This window comes from Nelusetta ayraudi, unplaced genomic scaffold (genome assembly GCF_046127955.1).
Source record: "Nelusetta ayraudi isolate G7.1 ecotype Tasmania unplaced genomic scaffold, CSIRO-AGI_Nayr_v1 ptg000042l, whole genome shotgun sequence".
NCBI classification, from domain to species: Eukaryota; Metazoa; Chordata; class Actinopteri; order Tetraodontiformes; family Monacanthidae; genus Nelusetta; species Nelusetta ayraudi.
The window spans coordinates 12,887,881-12,908,087 of record NW_027466092.1 but is presented as its reverse complement, the minus strand read 5'-3'; the positions used below and the strand labels follow the sequence as shown (position 1 = coordinate 12,908,087).

The 20,207-nt window shown below is 46.1% G+C and overlaps 1 protein-coding gene across 2 annotated transcripts; it reads right to left on the bottom strand.

Annotated features, from left to right (window-relative positions):
* Positions 1–235: 235 nt before the first annotated feature.
* On the bottom strand, positions 236–19,898 carry ace (angiotensin I converting enzyme (peptidyl-dipeptidase A) 1). Of its 2 annotated transcripts, XM_076034570.1 has the most exons (26): positions 19,721–19,898; positions 19,132–19,548; positions 15,492–15,659; positions 15,303–15,390; positions 14,331–14,474; positions 13,122–13,313; positions 12,494–12,591; positions 12,138–12,307; positions 11,679–11,902; positions 11,394–11,538; positions 10,998–11,096; positions 10,122–10,244; positions 9,828–10,033; positions 9,482–9,618; positions 8,740–8,898; positions 7,846–7,933; positions 7,337–7,480; positions 7,066–7,257; positions 5,485–5,582; positions 4,902–5,074; positions 3,446–3,669; positions 3,230–3,374; positions 3,026–3,124; positions 2,736–2,858; positions 2,040–2,242; positions 236–753 (listed from the first exon to the last, which is right to left on the bottom strand). In XM_076034570.1, exons 2-26 carry the CDS (start codon positions 19,363–19,365, stop codon positions 569–571), a joined length of 3,861 nt encoding a protein of 1,286 aa, XP_075890685.1. In that variant the 5' UTR covers positions 19,366–19,548; positions 19,721–19,898; the 3' UTR covers positions 236–568. The 2 variants fall into 2 exon arrangements, with proteins under 2 accessions (XP_075890685.1, XP_075890686.1); XM_076034571.1 differs by lacking the exon at positions 19,721–19,898 and having other exon boundaries at positions 19,132–19,645.
* Positions 19,899–20,207: the final 309 nt, after the last annotated feature.

Genomic DNA, 20,207 nt, shown 5'->3' with positions numbered 1-20,207 from the left:
TCAAAAATGTGCTTGTCCAAGGGAGAAGAAACAGAAAACAAGTTGCTGGCTCGCTCACTCGGCTTGTTTTTCTCAGTGAGACCACATTACGACACGGAAATTTCACAGATAGTTGAGTTTGTGACCAAAGTTCATTGAAGTTTTATGACGGGTGTTACACGGTTGTTTAAACAGGTGCAGGTAGACAATTCTATCCAGTTTTGCTGTCTCCTTTAAACACACAAGATGAGATGAATGAGGTTTTAACGGCTTTAATATATAAATGCAGTCCATCCAACGCAGAGGAGACACGATCAAACATTAAAATAAACTCTTATGCAGTTATTTATTTTAAAAACATTCATGAAAAATATTTTCTGCAGTGGTACTTGCAAATAAATTACAATAAATCTTATTTTGCATGGGCCAAAAAAAATAAAATCAATAATACGTGCATAAAATAAATAGACAAGACCAGACACAGAGGCTGAATCAGTTGAATCAATGGTACTGTACAGAAGACAAAACACTGATGTTCACATTGAGGTTACGGTAGCTTGGGCCTTACTTCAGCTACCTCCAGTCCTGCTCACTTGAGCTCCATCAAGGATGCAGACTTCTTATACTTTTTGGCCTTCCTGTACTTGAAGACCAAAAAGATGGTGACCAATAGGAGGACCAAGCTGATGGCCAACAGGATCCACTGGCCGGCCATAGCTCCAGACTTGTCCACCTTCATTCCCAGGAAGTCCACTGTGTCAACCGGATCTTGAGCTGCAAACAGACAAATCGGAAAAGTTTGATCGCTGCTTCTTTCAAGGCCGCGATGTCGGATTTAGTGGCATCTAATGGTAAGGAGCCGCATTGCAAAAAGTAACTGTGAGCAGGCCTACGCTCTGAACTGGTGGAGTCGCTCTTTATGACAACACAAATGCTTGATCTAGATCAATAAACGATTAGTGTAGTTATTGAGGTGGCACAGGGGTTAGCGCTGCTGCCTCACAGCAAAAAGGTCGCGGGTTCGATTCCAGGCCTGGCACCTTTCTGTGTGGAGTTTGCATGTTCTCTCTGTGTCTGCGTGGGTGGGTGTATAGTCTAGTTATTGACACTGCTGATAGGCCACTTTCACATCTTACTGGGCCTTTAAAGGTCCAGTGAAAAGAGTAACATTTGGTTTCATTTATGATGTTTATATTGGTAAAAGCTTAACATACTGTCCATAAATACATGAAGACAAGTGTGTACCCACAGTACAATGAAAGTAATTTGGTTTTCCTACACTTAGAATGGTTCTCATATATGTAAGAATAAATGCTCCTAGCTAACTGTCATCTTGATCCGCCATTTTTCAAGGAAGCCTGCCTGGCTGCTATAAATACCGTCTCCCTTAAACATCTTACACACTGGACTAGCAAGTTGGATATAAATGTGTAGAAAATGAATCAAATCAAAATCCAAGCAAAAATTCCAACACTTCTTTTCAACTAAATTAACTTTATAACTTTGATGCATCTCTAAAAGTTTTGGATCCTGTTTGTTGTTGGCACCAAACGGGGAAGTAAAAACAGAAATGTGTCTGGTTTGATTTTTATTTTTGCCACAGCGGTTTATGAGAATCTAACAATTTTCAACTTTCTTCATCCCCCCCGCTTATACTGTCTCCAGATCAGCGTGGCACCAGCTGCGTTTGCCATTATCTCCTCCTCGCTGTTTTTCACCCTGCTGCTCAGAATCTCATCAGTCTGATCTGTCGGCTATATGCTGCACGCGTCCCTTCAGCAGGATCTCATCAGTCAAACAAGAGCAGCGGCAGATTGATTTCACTGTAAGCTGCAGGAGAGAGAAGCACAGAATGAGCTCCTCTGCTGTTACGTTGGGCAAGTCTTTTCTTTTTGTGGGGAACTTTAAAAAAAAAAAAAAGAAAAAAGAAAAATGTCTTTGGCTTGCAGTCTGGAAAAACTGACTGCACAAAAATCCACCAGAAAACACAACTTCCCTGTCGAGCACATGCCTTTTGGTTTATGAATCTGTCTGTTCTGCGTTCAGCAAAGGTTCCTTACCGCCGCCGCCGCCTCCGTTGCCAGGTGTCCAGTTGTACTCGGGCCATCCAAGGATTTCTGCGTTCTTTAAGTTCTCCTCCTTCAGCCAATCAATGAGTGGCTTGAAGTATTCCATCAGCGGCAGGGCGCTCATTCTGGGCTGGCCTGTGATCATGGTCATGGCCTCGGGCCACGGCTTACTGAAGCCCAGCTTCATCACTTTACTGCGAACATTGGCACAGCGGACAGGGAGAGGGAGAGAGAGAGAAAGAGTTGGTTTCCGCAGTCTTTCCCTTTTTTTTTTACTTCTTCAGCCTTTAATGTGAGCACAGTTTGCTTTGCTTGTTTCTGACATGTGTGTACAGGCTACAAGGACCGAAGCCAAAATGGACTCGTCACTTAATGCAGCCACGATTGTAGGATTGTCTTAAAATACAAGTCTCTCATGCTTTAACACGGGCATGCTTTGACTATGAACTCAAGCTTCCACAATGCAATCCGACACTAGGTTCCTGTGTTTCAGTTATGATGTTTGTTTTTTTTAAAACCAACAAAAGTAGTTAACATGAATAAATATTAACTCAGAGATAACTATCCTTTTTAACACGTGCGTGCGTGCGTGCATGCGTGCGTGCGTGCGTGCGTGCGTGCGTGCGTGCATGCGTGCGTGCATGCGTGCGTGCGTGCGTGCGTGCGTGCGTGCGTGCGTGCACCAACCCCAACAGCTCTCCGGCTGCTTCCGACTGGTAGATGTCGCAGGTATAAAGAGGCCCCGTTTGATTGGCGGCTTTACACAGAGCCTGGTGGAACTGGAACTGGATGACGAAGCTGACAAAGTACCTGGGGAAAGATTGTTGACGGCCCACTATTACTATTAACTGGCGGACTTCTAAGGCTCAGACATCAGCATCAACACGTATCTTCCATGTCTACAGCAATTATCAGCATCTGCCCCGTTCCCGGTCAAACCGACTGATTACAGATCGTCAAATCATGATTTCTTTTACCTGACATAGGGGACATTGGCAGGGATGTGGAACTTTGCACCTGGGTCGAAGTCGCTCTCAGTGCGAGCCACAGGAGGGCACAGACCCTGGTACTTCATCCTGCAACCAGGAACAATCTGGTCATCGTCTACAACTAGATAAACCCTCCGTATCCACACGATAAGCCTTCATCTTATTGCCCTGAGACACACAAGTGAGGTTCACCTCAGGTTCCACCACTCTTTGTTGTACTCGGAGGGCGGGATGCGCCCGTCGAACACCTTCCACCTCCACTGGTCCATCAGGTAGCCGAAGGGCAGGAAGGCGATCTTGTCCAGCGCCATGCTCATCAAGAAGTTGATGTCGCTCTCTGGGAGAAGTAGCGCAGACGTGAGCGCGGCGTCGTGCAGGCGATGGGGCGAGCGGGCGGTGGACACTCACCCATGTTGCTCTCCACTTTGTCCAGGAGGCCGATGCTCTGCAGGTGTTTGGGCGTGGACACGGACAGGGCCAGCACGTCCCCGATGGCCTCGTGGAAGCCGGGGTTGGCGCCGTCGCGGAAGGACACGGGCTGGTCTTTGTACTGCAGGAAGTACTGCACGTGGCCCATCTCGTGGTGGACCGTGATCAGGTCGTCCATGGTCACCACCGTGCACTGTTTGATCCTGCGGGGACGAGAGGCGGAGGGGGCGTTGAAGGAAAAAGGCTGACACGAGTTGCGTTTCCATTACCCCTAAAATTGCGCAAATCTAAATTACGCAATAAAAAACTGGAAATGGAAACACCTAAACTTTGAATAATTTCACCAAACCTCTCAACTAAAAGGTTTTGACGCTCTCGTGAGGTGTTTTTTTTTTTTGACGTATCGATAAAGAGGTATATCGCAAGTGTCACGGAAACACTTTTTTCACATTTACGCGTCAGCGGACGTGACGTACGGGGTCACGTGACCAGTTCACTTCAAGTGAAAATGGCGCGCTATGCTTGGACGGAGGAGGAAACTGAATATTTTTTACAAGTAATCAAAGAGAAAAATATAACAGCCATTCTTGACAGCAAACAACATCAAAATGCAGATTTATGGCAAAATGTTTTGTACCTCCACCCTCCAAGTGGGCTCTAGAGAATTAAAATACGGCTTATGCGCTTTGCACCATTCAACGGAAACAACTGCAAATCGCAATTGTACCCTTGTGGCAATTTTAGAAACATGGATATATTTCGCAAAACCTGTGATGGAAACGCAGCTACTGACACTGCAGCTGATGCAGCAATCAACCGACACGTCTGCACTTGAACGCCAAGTTCCTTGGAAGGCTGACGCCACAGTGACGGGTCGAAGGTACAGTGTATATAAAATTCTGCCATCTAGTGGTTGGACTTTTAAATGTAGCGCACATTCGCTCACCCTCCCGCTCCCGAGTTAGCCAGTGAACTACAGTGGCCTGACACGAGCGGTCATCTTAATTAGGAAACGTGCTGTCAGGCAGCTGGATTGTCCACACCAGGCTTCCTTTGAAATATGACAGCGCAACCTTGAGCAAGACCCTTGCTCTATGTATATTCTTATATATAAATTAGAACCTGTCTAAGGGTAGGAAAACCAAATTACTGTTATTGTACTGCGAGTGCACACTCAACATATTCTCAGGCAGTATATTAAGCTTTTACCAATATAAAAATCATCAGGCTACATTTTACACACTAGACCTCTAACTGGCAGGTTACTGTGAAATCTGAACAGTGAGTGACAAATCGACATCTCATCTATTTGGAACTGTGAGTGATTTGTTCTTTTTTGACAATGTTGTGGCTTGTTTCAGTCTGGTGTGCAGACTAAAACCCTCCCTCTCATGTCTCATGGCTACAAGGTTCCCATACGAGAGGGCAGATTTACCTGAAGTCCACCCTGTTGTAAAAGTCCCAGGCGGAGGCGTGACACACCACCTGCCTCCCGTCGGTCGGCTTATCCAGCATGGACTTGTCCCAGAACTCTGGTGGCATCGGCGTGAGGCCCAGAGACGTGAAGAAGCGGTCGGATTCCTGGAACATTTTGGTGGCGTTCCAATTCTGCATGGAAACAGGGGAGTGTCAGTGGAAAGATTTGTGCGTGTGCCTATGTTTGCATGTGTATGTACTATCAGATACGCCAGCCATGAGGTGTATTTTATCACGTGGTCAAGAGAGGGCTGTGTTTGAAATAAAACTACACAGAGGCTAAACAGAGCGCAGCTCTGAAAGGGTTGGAGTGAGTCTCGTCTCAACATTCAACGCGTGTACGCAACGTCTGAATGCATCATGACGACTTTGCACTCAGTGTCTCCTTCTGCCTGTTTATCCTCTTTGGAGCAAATTCAAAGAGTCTCTCTGTATCAAACAAAGGTCTGCTCCAACAACAACAGTGAAGCAACGCATGCATGAGTATCTGCTTGATTTCTCCACGGTTGAAAAGGGACCAATCAGAGGCCGCGCTGGCTCACCTGGGCCATCATAGCCGGAGTGGCGTCGACCTGGGTGGCGTCTGGGTAGGGCATTGCCAGGTCCATTATCCCAGACCAGGTCTGTGCCCACATGTTCCCTGGAAGAGGACGGAGGACAGCGCTGGTGAATCAGTGAGCTCAGTGAGCCTTGCAGTTATGAGACAAGAGCTCCATTGTTCAGCCGCCGTTAAACCAAATTGGATTTGGAGGTGTGAGTCAGTGCCGTCCCCAGTGGTGTGGAACTGTCGCGCCCTATCTTGCACTTCACTCCTCCGAGGGCAAATTTAATCCTCCTGATCCGAATGCAGCCGCAGCCAGAGACACAATATCGCCGGGTTGCTCATCAACAGCTCCAGTCAGATCGTTGAAATTCCATCGTGGAGCCCAGGCTGAGAAACGACGGTTTGACTTTTGAAGGGTTTAGATACGGAAATGCAATTTGCTTCAAGTTGGTCTATTTTCTCACATGCTGACACATACTGACGACTGGTTTGATTTGTTTGGGAGTTAAGTTTGTAGTCATTGTTGTACTGTTCAGGAAGCTGGAAAAACATGGGAGCAGGGCTATGCGATTAATCGATTTTAAATTGAAATCAGATTTGTTATTCAAGACGATGTTAAAAAAAAGGAAAATCTAAAAATGGATTTTCCTCTTGCATGTTTCCAGGCTGTGCGCCTTTATTTTACAAAATGTGGAAGTTTTGCACTTTACTCCCAAATAAGGGAATTTCATCATTGTTTATGAAGAACCTATTGATTTTCAAGTGAAGTTTGGTGAAAGTGGGGTTCTCACTTCATTAATCCCCAGGGATTCATCTTTCTTTGGTCAAGAAGACTGTAAATGCTGTCACTTACTAAACCCAAGGAGGATTTACGGTATCTTTCAGTTGCACTTCATTCCCAATGGGTAAATTTGTTTGCTATTTTTATTTAAAAATAAAGAAAAAATATTTGAACTAATTTATTCCGTTTTCTTTTGTAGTTTTACCCCCCCAAAAAATTTGAAATCGAAAATTGAGTTTTCAGAGAGAGAGAAAAAAAAATCGGGATTTTATTTTTGTCCAAAATCGGCCAGCCCTTCTAGAAGAGAAGAAGAAAGTTGTTCAGACATTCAGACCTGCGTCAGAAATACTGGATAGAGGCAGAAAAATTGGACAGCGTTCTCGAGTTCCTCCAGAAATCAAAAGTCTGCCTCTATTTTGTAAACTTGCAAAGGTGACGATGTGACTGATGACGGGAAATGGACGCTGGTGTGCTATCAGCTTTGCTTATCAGCCTCTAGCTCCAGCCACAAGTAGAGGCACGCAGTTGTGTTGAGTGCAAAACAGATTTTCAGTCACAGCCTCATGGGAAAAAATCTTGTGAAATGAAAACATTTCCAAATACGCCTACACCAAACACCAAATATCCTCTTTTTCCCCTGAAAATTTGAAAAGTTCAGGATCCACCTCACACACACACACACACACACACACACACACACACACACACACACACGAGTGAAACGTGATTAATGACAAGGATCTTGTACTTTGGCCTATTTATCGAACAGTGCACGTGCGCCTCGGTCCCCTCACTCACCCAGCAGGTGGGCTGGAATGGGCCCTTTGAGGTTGATCCGTTCCCCGCCGTACTTTTTGTAGAGAGCCCTGCGAACGTAGGCGTGCAGGTTGAGGTAGAGCGGCTCCAGCTCCCTCCACAAGGTCTCCAGGTCCTCCTCAAATGTGGGCGTCTCGTACAGGGAGCGCCAGAAGGCTCCGTTGTCGCTGTGGCCTGTGGGTAATTAACAGGATTAGCGTCGCTGCTAGAAGCAGGGCAGACTCTTCGGGAGACTCTTCCCCCAGTCTCATACCGTTGAGTGTGGCGGCCTTGTTGGCCAGTTCAACGTATCGCTCGAAGTCCCCGCGGAGGACTGTGCCGGCCGAGTCTCTCCATCCCTTCCAGGCAAACAGGAGTTCATTGTAATCCCTGGACTCTGCCATGATCTTCTGGAGGTCTAGAAAGTGACGCATCCTGTTAGCACAACGACCAAAGCCACTCCGGCACCGCTGTTAAGCTGTTCTTGTCACTTACAAATGAGCAGCATGTTGCAATTATTGCAGCATCGGCATAGTTTTTATTGTCTCATTCATCATCTTCTTTTAACAACTATCATCGGATTGCTTCAATCAATCAATTGACTTATTTTAAAAGCGCCTAATTGCATCCAAATGCATCTCGAAGAGCTTTGCACAGTCAAAGAAAAACAACAACTGATGCCTCCAGATTGAACATGGTGCCACAGCAGCCAGGAAAAACTCCCCAGTGGGAGGAAACCTGGAGCAGACCTTGACTGGAGGGATTATTTAAATCTATTCCTACCTGGATCCAGTGGGTGGCAGGTCCCATTCTCCCTGCAGACTGTAGCAACACTGTACTTGGTCTCCATTTCGGAGAGGAGCTTGTTGTACTGAAAAAAGGAAAAAAAAGGCTCTGAATCAAACCAAAGTACCTTCACTATTCCTCATTTTTTGGAATTGAACTTAAACAGTGTCCAGTGTGAATCCTGCAAGTGAAGAGACTCTATTCACATGCCGCCAGTGCAAACAGTAGCGGCTGGTTTGGCTGTTTACGGGTGCACCAGCCACTTTCTGTTTAACTATGCAGATGCTAAAAACATTTGCACCGAAACTAAATGTTCCCCTCACGCAGACTTCTGTGGCTGAACATTCGCCTGACATCTTCAAATAAATTAAATAAATAAATAAATAAATAAATAAATAAAAATCTCACAAGCGACCACATTGCTTCTGCTGCTTCCTTTCGAAACACATTCAAATGTTGCAAAGCAGAGAATTATAACACAGAGATGATCTCAGTGAGCTGTGTGACGCTATAACAAAAACATTCCAGATCCCGTAAAGTATAATGATGTTGGCAGGTTGTTTTGCTTTGCACACAAACCGGACTGAGGGCTAAAGGTATAGTAAGATAATAATATAACACCTTAACTGTCCTGTAACACACACGCAGTTGACTTTTCACCCCCAATGTGTATTTGCACCACTTGTGAAAGCTGCTTCTTTACCGTTTGCTAACCAGGGGGAGTTTACTGCCCTGCACATCAGGTTACCTCTTAAAATTCAACTCAAAATGAGCTTCATTTGTACAGTGCAGAGTTACCTGGAGTGACAAGGCAGCAGTCAGAACCCTTTAGCCAAAAGCAGTTGGGCCACTGTGTCTTTATCCTGCCTGTGTGTCTCGGTGCTATCGTACCTCTTCCAGCTCGGTGATGTTCAGCGCAGCCCTGTCGATGTCGCTGAGTTTCTTCATGATGCGTTTGACCGACTCATCCTGGAAGTCTGAGGTGTCGAACTCCCGCGCCTTGAGTCCATACTCGAGTGTGTGCTTTGACATCTCCAGGCTCTTGTGGAGCTGAGGACCAACAATGAACGCTCTTTAGTTGATGTGTTTTCAGCCAGGCAGGCTGGTCTGACAGATAAACGGGCTGATGGATGAAGACTCATAAAGACCGACGACCGGCTTGGACTATATTTAAATGGGCAATACACAATTTTCATTATTGTATAATATGAGGTCATGAAAAATTGGTAAGTGTTATTTCATCTGGGGCACAGCGTCTCACACACACACACACACACACACACACACACACACACACACACACACACACACACACACACACACACAGGCCTCTCTGCCTGTCGTTCTGCCCTTTTGTTAACAGAGCCCGACCGGCAGCACGTGCATGCAACGACATGAGAAAACACATCCAGGCTCCATGAAACTCCCTTCAAATAAACGCTTTTGCGTTAGCATTGAAATGAATGGGCCTTCTTCTTGGATTCTCGGGGCCTGCACAGAACTCTGCTAAAATACGCAAGTGTTTTAGTTATATTGCAACTGACTTTGAATGAATAAAACTAAGCAAGGCAGGTGCGTCACTGACAGTGGTCCTCCTGGAAACACTGCCAGATGTCTGGTCAGAGGGTCTCACCATCTCATCTTTGTTGGCCTCGGTGATGTTAGTGTTGTAGCTCCACGAGGCCTCTGTGTAGGCATTCCACACCTCCTCTGCCGTGCTGTTGTACTCGTCCAGGAACACTTTTGCTTCGACCTCATTTGTGTTCTTGTCTGCGTAAACAGGTAGACAGATCACTCGGTCAGCAAAAGGACATTGTCAACTACACCGTCAGCAGGCCAAGAAGGTAGCTTCCCCTCACTCCCTTCCTTCCTTTTACTCCTTGCCATAGTTCAGCATGTCTGGGTTTTTTCCATCCCTCAGAGTGATCCAAATGCATTTCTTTCCATGCACAACCTTTCAGTGCACCGATGCTTCTTACCAATATTATCGGGGTAGCCCTCCGGGACGGGTGGCACCCAGTGGAATTCTGGCCAACCCAGGGTCTCGTTTACATTTTGTTTCTTCAGCCATTCAATTACAGGTGCAAAGTACTTCATCAGTGAGTTGGCGTCCATTTTGCTGGTGCCTATGGCCTCAAGCAGCACCTCTGTCCAGGCCTTGGAGGAGCCAGCCTGGAGGATTTTCCTGGACAGGGGACATTAGGATGCGTTACACCAACACACTCACACACACATCGCATGGTGGACAGTGAATGTCGACTCTGGTCACTCACTGCATAACTGCTCCTGCTTCCTTGGAGCGGTAGATGTCACATCTGTGCAGGGGCCCGGTGTGGTTCGCTTTCTCGCACAACTTGTCGTGAAGCTGGAACTGCAGAATGAAGCTGACGAAATATCTGCAGGGAAATGAGTTGCTGCTGTTATATCTCCAGTCCTTGACATATTTTATCCATTAGGCAGGGCAACTTTTGGACATGTGGTGTCAAAACAAGGAATCCCCCAATGAGCCTTGTGCTGCTTAAACCTTCCTAAAAACATCATTCCTCAATAGTCAAGAGTAGAACAAAGAAACAGCCACAAGAGAACAGTGCAAGTTTCTCTTTTGAAGTAGGTGGGGGTTTGTTTGGCTAATTGTCATTTCCACACATTATCAGACAAACCAGTTGGGGTCAGAATCTTTTCATCGAGCTGCCTGCAAAAAGCTTCCTGCTATTGTAGGAGGTTTGTGTTGTTTGAAACCGCATTCAAGTGCCAGTCCAGCATTTCAGTCCTGTTTTTAGCACACAATACTTAATATATATAAATCCCAGCCCATCAAACATTCTCATGTGTGCTGTTCAGGATGTTGTGATCTCTGGATCTTGTGTGTGTGTGTGTGTGTGTGTGTGTGTGTGTGTGTGTGTGTGTGTGTGTGTGTGTGTGTGTGTGTGTGTGTAGTGTACAGATATATATCTAGTTTCGTCACAATTGTCTCCAGATTTTTCATAGTCTTAAAATGTCATCTGCTTCTTCAAGAGAGTTAATAACCAAATGTTTAATTTACTTGGAAATAAACGTAATTAAAAGCATCAACAATCAGTAGAGATAATGTCAATATCAGCTCTACTGTTTACTGTGTACTGTAGAGGTGACTGGGAACAGGATTGTACCTGATGTATGGTGTGTTCCCGGGGATGTGGAACTTTGCGCCTGCGTCAAAGTGTTTCTCAGTGCGCTCGATGGGTTTGCAGATCCCTTGGTATTTGGTCCTTTTCAAAAGAACACAAGTGAAAGATTATTGCACAGTTTGGGTCAACACTTCCCACAAATGTATAGCAGTATAGTAATGTCAAAATGACATTTGGGACACAACTCTAGATATTAGATTTAGACTTAATTAATCAGTGCATATCAGTTGGCGTAATGTGGCACAAAGACAAGAAAAAGGACAAAATGAAATATGAAACAAATACTTCTGTGTCATGTTTTGCAACCAACTTGAGGGTAATGCCATAGTTAAGCATAGTCAAGAAATGTAAAAAATTTGTGTTAAAAAAACAGCTTACCTGAGGTACCACCAGTCAGTATTGTATTGCTCTTCTGGGATACTACCACTGAAAACACCCCATCTCCACTGGTCAATGAGGTAACCAAACGGCAGGAAGGCGATCTTCTCCAGGGCCATCTTCAGCAGGTAGTTCAGATCCGTTTCTGAATAAACACACAAATCACCATTTAAATACTGAGTATGCGGGGGGGTGAGGGAGGACCCCCTCCCTTTTATGATGTTTCCAATGTACTGTTCATGAATAGACAAGTATTTCAGAGGCTTTTAGCCTCAAGCTGTTTACCGTCGTCATCGGTCACTGACTCCAGGAGCTTGATGGTTTGCAGATGTTTGGGCGTGGACACGGAGAGAGACAACACATCGCCGATAGCCTCATGAAAACCAGGGTTGGCTCCGCGACGGAAGCCCACTGGCTGGTCCTTGTACTGCAGGTAATACTGGATGTGGCCCATCTCGTGGTGCACTGTGAAGAGCTGCTCCATCGTCGGTACGGTGCACTGCTTGATCCTACAAAGGGAAACAGAACCACACCACTCAAGGCTTGAAGACGTAGATTTTGTTAACTGCAAAAGAACTAGAGGACTTTGGATCATTGAAGAATACGTGTGTATATACATATATATATATATATATATATATATATATATATATATGTGTATGTGTATATATATGTACATACATACATACATACATACATATATACATACATACACACATACATATAGAGAGAGAGAGATTTTACCTGAAGTCTTTGCGGTTGTAAAAGTCCCAAGCAGACGCGTGGCACACCACTTCAACGCCTTCAGGTTTAGTCAACATAGAACCGTTCCAAAATTCCTCAGGCATCTCCATCAGTCCAATTGATGTGAAGAATTCTTCGGCAAGATCAAACATTTTCTCGGCAGTATAGTTCTAGAAAAGAGTGGATGAAAAAAAAAAAACATGGGTCACAATGAATGCCAATAACATTTTGAGAGATCGTGTTTAGTTAAGAGAGGAAATTCTTGCCATGAGATTAACTGGGCATTTAATGGCGGTCAAAGCTCAGCATTTTCTTCTTGTCTGTTGCTCGGACCTCGGCCTGCGTAGTGTACTTACTTGTTTGACCATTTCATCAGTCACATCAATGTTGGGTTTGTTGGGAAATGGAATCATCATGTCGTAGATGTTGTTCCAAGTCTGGGCCCACATGTTTCCTGTGGGTGAGGAAGAAAAGACACTTGAGAAACAATCCCAACTTGCTGCGTGATGCCTTGCAGTAGTGAGATAAGGGCTATGCAATTACATAATGTAATGACCTGCCCTCATGTAGACACAAAGCTTAACACCCCTAGACTCTGTTGGCTTAATGCCTGTCTGATAGCATCTTGATGATTTCCAAGTATGACTGAGGCGGTGAAGGTTTGTTTCACTCAGTGATGCAGCAAGAACAGCCACCCCCAACCACCTCCAGCCCCCTCCAGCTCCCTCCAGCCACCCCCAACCACCCCCAGCCCCCTCCAACCACCTCCAGCCACCCCCAACCACCCTCCAGCCCCCTCCAACCACCTCCAGCCACCCCCAACCACCTCCAGCCCCCTCCAGCTCCCTCCAGCCACCCCCAACCACCTCCAGCCCCCTCCAGCCCCCTCCAGCCACCCCCAACCACCTCCAGCCCCCTCCAGCTCCCTCCAGCCCCAATCCCAGTAGACCATAACAGTGGATATCAAACAGAGATAGACCGTACCTAGCAGATGAGCCGGAATGGGACCTTTAAGGTTAATGTACTTCGGGCCGTACTGGTTGTAGAGCTTCCGCCGCACAAAGGCATGCAGCTGCTGGTAAAGCGGCTCCACTGTCTTGTAGATCTCCTCCAGGTCCTGCTCAAATGTCTCAGTCTCATACCACGAGCGCCACTCAGCTCCAGTGTCTGCAAAGCCTGAAGCAGACAAAAAAAAAAGATTTGCTCTGTTCAATAAGTTTTTAGTGCTCTTCTTGCTACCCCAGGCATGGGCAAACTACGGCCTGGGGGCCATATGTGGCCCCTTAAGCCTTTTAGAATAGAATGTCCTTTATTGTCACTATACACATGTACAACAAGATTAAAATCATGCCTGCCGAATTTGAAGAAATTATATTAATATTAAGTAAGTCATAAGATAGATGTATTTCCTCCATTTTTCTGCCTTTTAAGAGTCATTTTAATGAAGAGCCATGTACCATAGGGATTCAAAGACACTGATTTTGTTATAACGCTTTTGTTCCATTTCAATTGACATCAAAGCACATGTTTTCTACGTATCCCATCATATATTTTACCCTCTTATGAGGTGGTTCACCAAAACACTCCATCCATCTGCTCCTGCTCCGGCCCCTCTGTCAAATTTCACAACCCATTGTTGTTTAATCCTGATAAAGTGATAAATATCTACCAATTTTCCAAATGGAGACCACTTTAAGGAGTAAGATAAAGATGTGATGATGTGTGTGGGGGTGACACTGAGGTCACCTGCTCTCTGCTGGGCTGGTCATTTAGTGACTGTAGTTTAGTTTTTAATAGCTGAAGCCAAAGTGTAAACAGGTTATGTAACCAAAAGTGACACACGCAAGCGGGCGCTCCCTTTCAGCATGCTTTTCAAACGTTTAATATGTAAATATCTTGCTTTTTATCTCGCTTTTCTTTTCTGTACATACTTACAAATATTTTATTTTTGTCTATATCTTCAGTTAATATAATTCTTGACCTTTTGCACTGTAGCCAATTTCTTTTTTCTTTTTTGTTGTTGCTGTAATTATGCAAATTTCCCCATTGTGGGATCAATAAAGGTCTTCTTCTTCTTCTTCTTCTTCTTCTTCTTCTTCTTCTTCTTCTTCTTCTTCTTCTTCTTCTTCTTCTTTGACCACTAAGCGCCGCTAAATTGCACACACCATGCCTTTAAAAAAGTGAAATTCTTACCATCTGCTTTGGAGGCAGTGTTGCTGAGTTTCACAAAACTGGGGTAGTGTTCCCTGAGCGGTACCCCTGATGCGTTGTGCCAGCCCTCCCAGGCAAACAGCAGCTTCTTGTAGCTGCGGGAGTTTGCCATGATTTCCGTGAGTTCTGAAAATTTAAATATAAAATCAACACCACCTTAATCGCTGTGAAACATGTCAAGGGGGCCAAGCAATAACAGGCAGTGACGCTAGCGGCAGAATCGGACGTCATTTTTAGATAAATTAATGAAGGTAAAGGGCAGGACAGACACACCAGCAACTGCTCAGATGAACCTCATTCAAAAACAACATTGATGTTTTTCCAAGGGCAAAACAAAGGAAATTGAGGCGAGGAAAAGGAAAACCTCAGATTATAAGAATGTCGACAGCTTGTGTTTTTTTAAATTATTGCACTTTGTCCCTGGTGGGAAGATGCAGTGCGCACTTTGATCCTGTCCTACCCATTACTGTCTTCAGGATGAATAAACCAGTAATCTTCATTAAGACCACTGCACACAGATTGTGAAAGGGCAAAGTGTTCAAGTTGACACAATGCTTAGAGTTGGCATCAATGTTTTTTGTTTCTCTCACAGTTACTGTTAGCAACAACAAAAGAGTCATTGTTCACATCCAACCTATGTTGGGAGCTAATGAAATGCTTTTCCTATGGCTCCTAACCCATTTGCCCATTCACAACACTTCCTTTGGGGACCTCTCTGAAGTATTTTGCCCATCCGGTTGCTTTTCCAGATTAAGATCTAAACCTCTTGGATTTTTTTTGTTTTTATTCTTTCTCGACTTCCCCTAGAACATTATTGTAGAAATACCCTCAACATTACCCTGGTTCCGTTCAGCCTTTATTTATATGAATCTAAATATATGAAAGACATTATATTACTGATAGCCTATAAATTCCGCTCTAAAATTCAATCTGGATATTCAAGTATTATCTCACCGGGTTCCAAGCTCCAGGTGACATTTGGTTCTGGATGCACCTTGGCCGTGGAATAAATGCTCTCCATTTGGCTGAGAATTGTGTTATACTGAGGGAGAGGAAAATAATGTTCAAATAAAGCACCTGACTGATTAAAAAAAAAAAAAAAAAAAAAACTTCCTGATTAGAAAATATTGGACGCAAACAAACCTTTTCTCTGTCTGCCTGGACCAGGTTAGCAACACCAATTTTGTTGATCTTTTCCATCAGCTTCTCATCAGTTGCAGAGAGCTTGTCGAGCGTCGGCGAAGTGAACACAGCCTTGGCTTTCGAGCCCCATGCTTCTGCAAAGGCCTGCTCTTCGAGGGATGCTGCCACCTGTGGAAGCCAAGAGGGCAAGGTAAAACAAGCAAAGTGAGTTCAAGCACAAATTAGTTGGCGAACCAGTATTATGGCTTTATGGGTGTATCATGTAAATATTGGCCACCAGGTGATTAAAAAAAAGAAAGAAAAATATTGACCTAAATTCATGATCAACGTGCTTATTTTTTTTAATAAGGCAAACGCTTGTGTCCCACTGTGAAATCTTCGCTGGCGCATGTGCTAATCGGTCTTGTAGACATTTAACCTAACACTATAATGCGCAAGCTATACTACAAACTGAGCTATCCAGTTATGTACTCATACTAGTGTTGTGTCTTAAAGGGACAGTTCACCTAAACTTCTCCCTGTTGACACCTTGGCATTAATAGTCACTGTTTCAAGTCAAGTTGGGCGGCTGTGTTTTCTAGACACAAAGAGCATAGAGACGTGTTGTGCTTGTTCTGTTGTTGTTTTCATATCGTCTGTGGTTACAACTGGTATTCATTTGGTGGGATTGCAAAACGCCACCATGGCTACGTAGGTTGGAAAATGTCATCATGGAACTGACAAAATGGCCAGTAGCAGATGGTTGTAATGTCTATTTTGGGGGCGGTAACTAGCTCTTTAATATGTCACGCAGCATGTGCCTCTGACAGCTCAATGAACAAACACATGTTCTTACTGGAGGAGATACTCAGCACTGATATCCTTGGGTGAGAACCAAGAGCTAGAATAAACCAGCTCAAAAAACAGCTTTTCAAGAAAGGATCTAGTCAGAGATGATATAGTTCTATGTGACATTACTGAATGTAACGCACTTTACTTTATGCCACACTGGAAGGTTTTTTCAGTGTGTGCACTCAGTCTGTGATGAAACTGCTGCTGAGCCTGATAAGCGACGCCATTGTTACAGCAATGTGTTTGTGCACCTTCAACGTTTTCTTTCTCTCCCACTTGTGTTGCAACTGTAAAACTCTGCGTGATGCTGGTGAGTTCACTGAGTTGGCTTTATCATAATTAGGAGGATGGAAAGCGTCTGGGGACGCAACGGCTCAGCATTAACTTGGTGAGCACGTTTTTGTTGAAAAAAAAAAAAGATGACAAATGACAGAACATTCGTCTCATTCCAGCCGTGTTTTCGGTGAAGCCTTCTCTTATCAGCCGCCGTCCCCAGCCTCAGCTGGTATAAAGGGTGTGCATGTTGGGGGGGATGGGTGGGGGTGGGAGGGCTGCTGCTGATGACAGCCAGTTGAAGTATTAACTCCAACCTTTGCGCTCTTCTCCTCAATCTCTCTCTTCTCAATCGTTTTTCCCAGCGTGTCTTGGTCCACCCATTCATCCGTCCAGATAATCACGTTACACACACACACACACACACACACACACACACACACACACACACACACACACACACACACACACACACACACACACTGAATGGAATGCTACAATAGTGTGTCCAAGACATGCGATTGCTTGGTGGCCCCTCCCTTATTGATCTGTGGCAACATAAACCATCTTTTTGACAGCCACGGTTGAATGAATAAATAAATGAATACATTAAATAAACTAGGGCCTCCATCCATAATAATCTCAGTGTAATGTTGTTGGCGTTATTTTCTGAAGCAAGTTCAGTCTTTGGAGGTGGAAGATCAGTTTGTTTGTCGGGGTGTTTGGGGCACAGCTACATGCAGCTTTCAGTATTCTCAGTATAATCGGTAGGTGTTGGACGGAACCACTGCCAGTGGATGGTTGGTGAGCAGGGGGCCAAGATGCCTCCTGCCCCCTGGTGGCCGCACAGTTCCTACAATCACCTCTGCACACAAAGAAAACAGAGGAATGGTTTTTTTTTAGCTTTCAGAGATAAAAACTGGCAGATGCATTAAAACACAAATTCTCTTTGCAAGAACTACTTCAGATTTGTTACTTGCAGGCTACCGCTAGTTGACTGGCTGAGCCAGTCGGCCGCTCTGCCTTTGACACTTGCAGGCATCTGCCTCGTCAACGGGCGTCACTCACTGACTGATCTCTCTTTCTTCTTTTTTCCCTCCTCACTTCATCCACGGCTGCACCCAGGCTGCGAGCTGATCGCTTTTTCTTTTTGATCCACCTCATATCCAAAGCACCCCAGCCTCATTTGCACCGACACCACAAGTCACCCCCCCCCCCCGCCCCCCCGGCTAACGTACGTGCACGTCCATTTTAAATGAGCGCACAGCATTGGAACCTAATCTCAAATTAATGACAGGAAAGCAGGAGCGGAATGCCAGCCAGCCAGCCAGCCAGCCAGCGCTAGGAATTCTCTCCTTCCTACCAAGCCAGAGTGCCACACTGACCCCCTTCCAGTCCCCTACCCCCCTAGGCTGCCAAATCGCATGGAGCTCAACCCTCTGATCCGCTTTGATCCCGTCCCTGAGCTGCAAAAAAAGAAAAAGAAAACAACTGAACGGACGCACAAACTTGACTGTCGCTCATCTTACACCTGACATTCTGGCGGACACACTGTATCCTGGAGAGCAGAATGCACTCTGCAGCCCCCCCCCCGACCCTGCGGCGCCCAGTGTGGCGGGGGGGCCACGGCTACACCTGTTTAATGTGCGGGGAGAGAAGCAGCGGCTCGGAGCCTGGACAGTGAGCTGAAATCCTGTTGTGACAGCTGTCCAAGCACACGCGGAGGGGGAGCGAAAGAAAGAAAGAAAGAAAGAAAGAAAGAAAGAAGAACAGCCCAGAGGCTCTGGCCTACGTGTGCTGTTTGGGTAATTTTCCTTTTTTCCTACATGAGTAATACTCATATGCTTCGCACGCATCGCTGGACGTGTGTACGTGGACTCCACGCGCACGTTCTCTTCTGCCCGGCCCTACATTCACCCTCTGCAGGGACGGCGACCACTCCGTCTCTTTTGCTGTCACTGATCCAGCAAAAACATCCTCCAGGCTGTTAGAAGCTGAACAATCACTGCGAGGCATTTATATTGTTGGGATAATGACGGCAGATTGTAAATTCAAGCAGAGGTTATGTGTTTTATTGTGTGTGCCCATGTCGTCCCATCTGCCATCAGAGCAGCAATGATCATTGAGTTGGAATGTTGAGTGGAATGTGTTCTGGAGCGGGTGAATGGGTCGTAAAGAGAGCCCAGCGTTGCACACGCTGTGAAAAGAGAGCTGAAATGAAAAAGAAAAAACATCACGCCGCCGGAGCTGATCCATTCTGGAGCCGAGCGCGTCGTTCTGTAACAGGGTCGAGGTCCAAGTCAAGCAGAGCGCAGCTCCACAGAAACACTTGAGCGTGCGTGCGCATGCATGGTGAGGAAATGCCAGCAGCGGCATCTGATCTAAACATCAAAACGGGCCAGTTTTACTCCAACTGTGAGGCACAGAAAGAAGGAAAGAAAGAAAGAAAGAAAGAAAGAAAGAAAGAAAGAAGAGACACACGCCCCGCAGGTGTCACCCCCTGGAAGTGGAGGGTCCAGACCGATGGACGTCCTACCTGCAGCTGGGAGTTGTGCGTTGTGATGTTGGTGTTGTAGTTCCAGCTGGCAGACACGCTGTAGAAAAACACTTCCTCTGCAGTGCTGTTGTAGTCGTCGAGGAACCGAGTCGCGTCGGCCGCGGTGTCTGAATAATTCCCCGGCTTCCACTCCTCTCGCAGCGCCTCTGAGAATCCCAGGAGCAGCGGCAGCAGCAGCAGCAGCAGCGTGCACGGCGACCTGCCCACACCCATCTCCACGGCTGACCACGGATACTGGAGCGAGGAGGATCTCAAATTGGGTTGGGGGTGGTGGCGGGTGGGGGGTAGAACCCTGAAAAGTGATGGATAAAAATAGACACAGCGCTGCGCTGTGCACCTTCCTTCCTTCCCCCTGGAGCTGCTGCTGTGTCCAGCACCTCTCGTCTCTCCAGCAGCCTGCAGGAGAGCCCAGCAGACGCCTCTTTTAAAGTGCCAGTTGAACCCTGCCCACACCTTCCTGCACCCACCCCACCACCACCTTACAGTAACTGAGCAACACCCCCGCTGCCGCCACCAAGTTCCACTCTCTCCTCTACCCTCCTCTCTCTCTCTCACTCTCCCTATCTACCTATAGTATCCAATTTTTCTTCTTTCTTGACAACATTGAAGTTTCTATGCAGATAAGATACGGGCACAGCAGCGCCGCTCCGCTGCCTCCTTGAAGAGCCGCCTATACTCCAGCGAGTGGAGGGGACTCCTCGCAGGCGCCTCCCTCCCTCCCGCCGTCAGATCGTTGACAGCGGCGGGAGAGAGGGGAGGGGGCGTTGTAGGGGGTGAGACAGGCGGGTGTGTGACAGGAGTAAAGAGAAGAAGAAGAAGAAGAAGAAGAAGAAGAGGAGCGAGCGCGGCTGCGAGATCAACAGTTGCGTAACGGTCGGCGGCGGCAGCAGCAGAAACGCAGCCTACGTGACGGTGAAGCTGTTCTATTCATAACCCGTGAGAAACATCAGCTCCTCAACGGCGCGTCTCGCACGTTAGCTCACGAGTATGAAAATAAATGTTTCACATCAAACCTCAGTCTCGGCGGTGTTTGTTTTGTTTTTTTTTTCTCCCCA

Bases quoted from the DNA above. Each gene is read 5' to 3' on its own strand.
- ace (XM_076034570.1), bottom strand. From the start codon at position 19,365: ATGGGTGTGGGCAGGTCGCCGTGCACGCTGCTGCTGCTGCTGCTGCCG. The intron at 9,619-9,827 runs GTAAGAAGCATC...CTGTTTACGCAG, and splicing joins GGGCTACCCCGATAATATTG to ACAAGAACACAAATGAGGTC. The intron at 3,670-4,901 runs GTAAATCTGCCC...TCGTCCCCGCAG, and splicing joins TACAACAGGGTGGACTTCAG to GATCAAACAGTGCACGGTGG.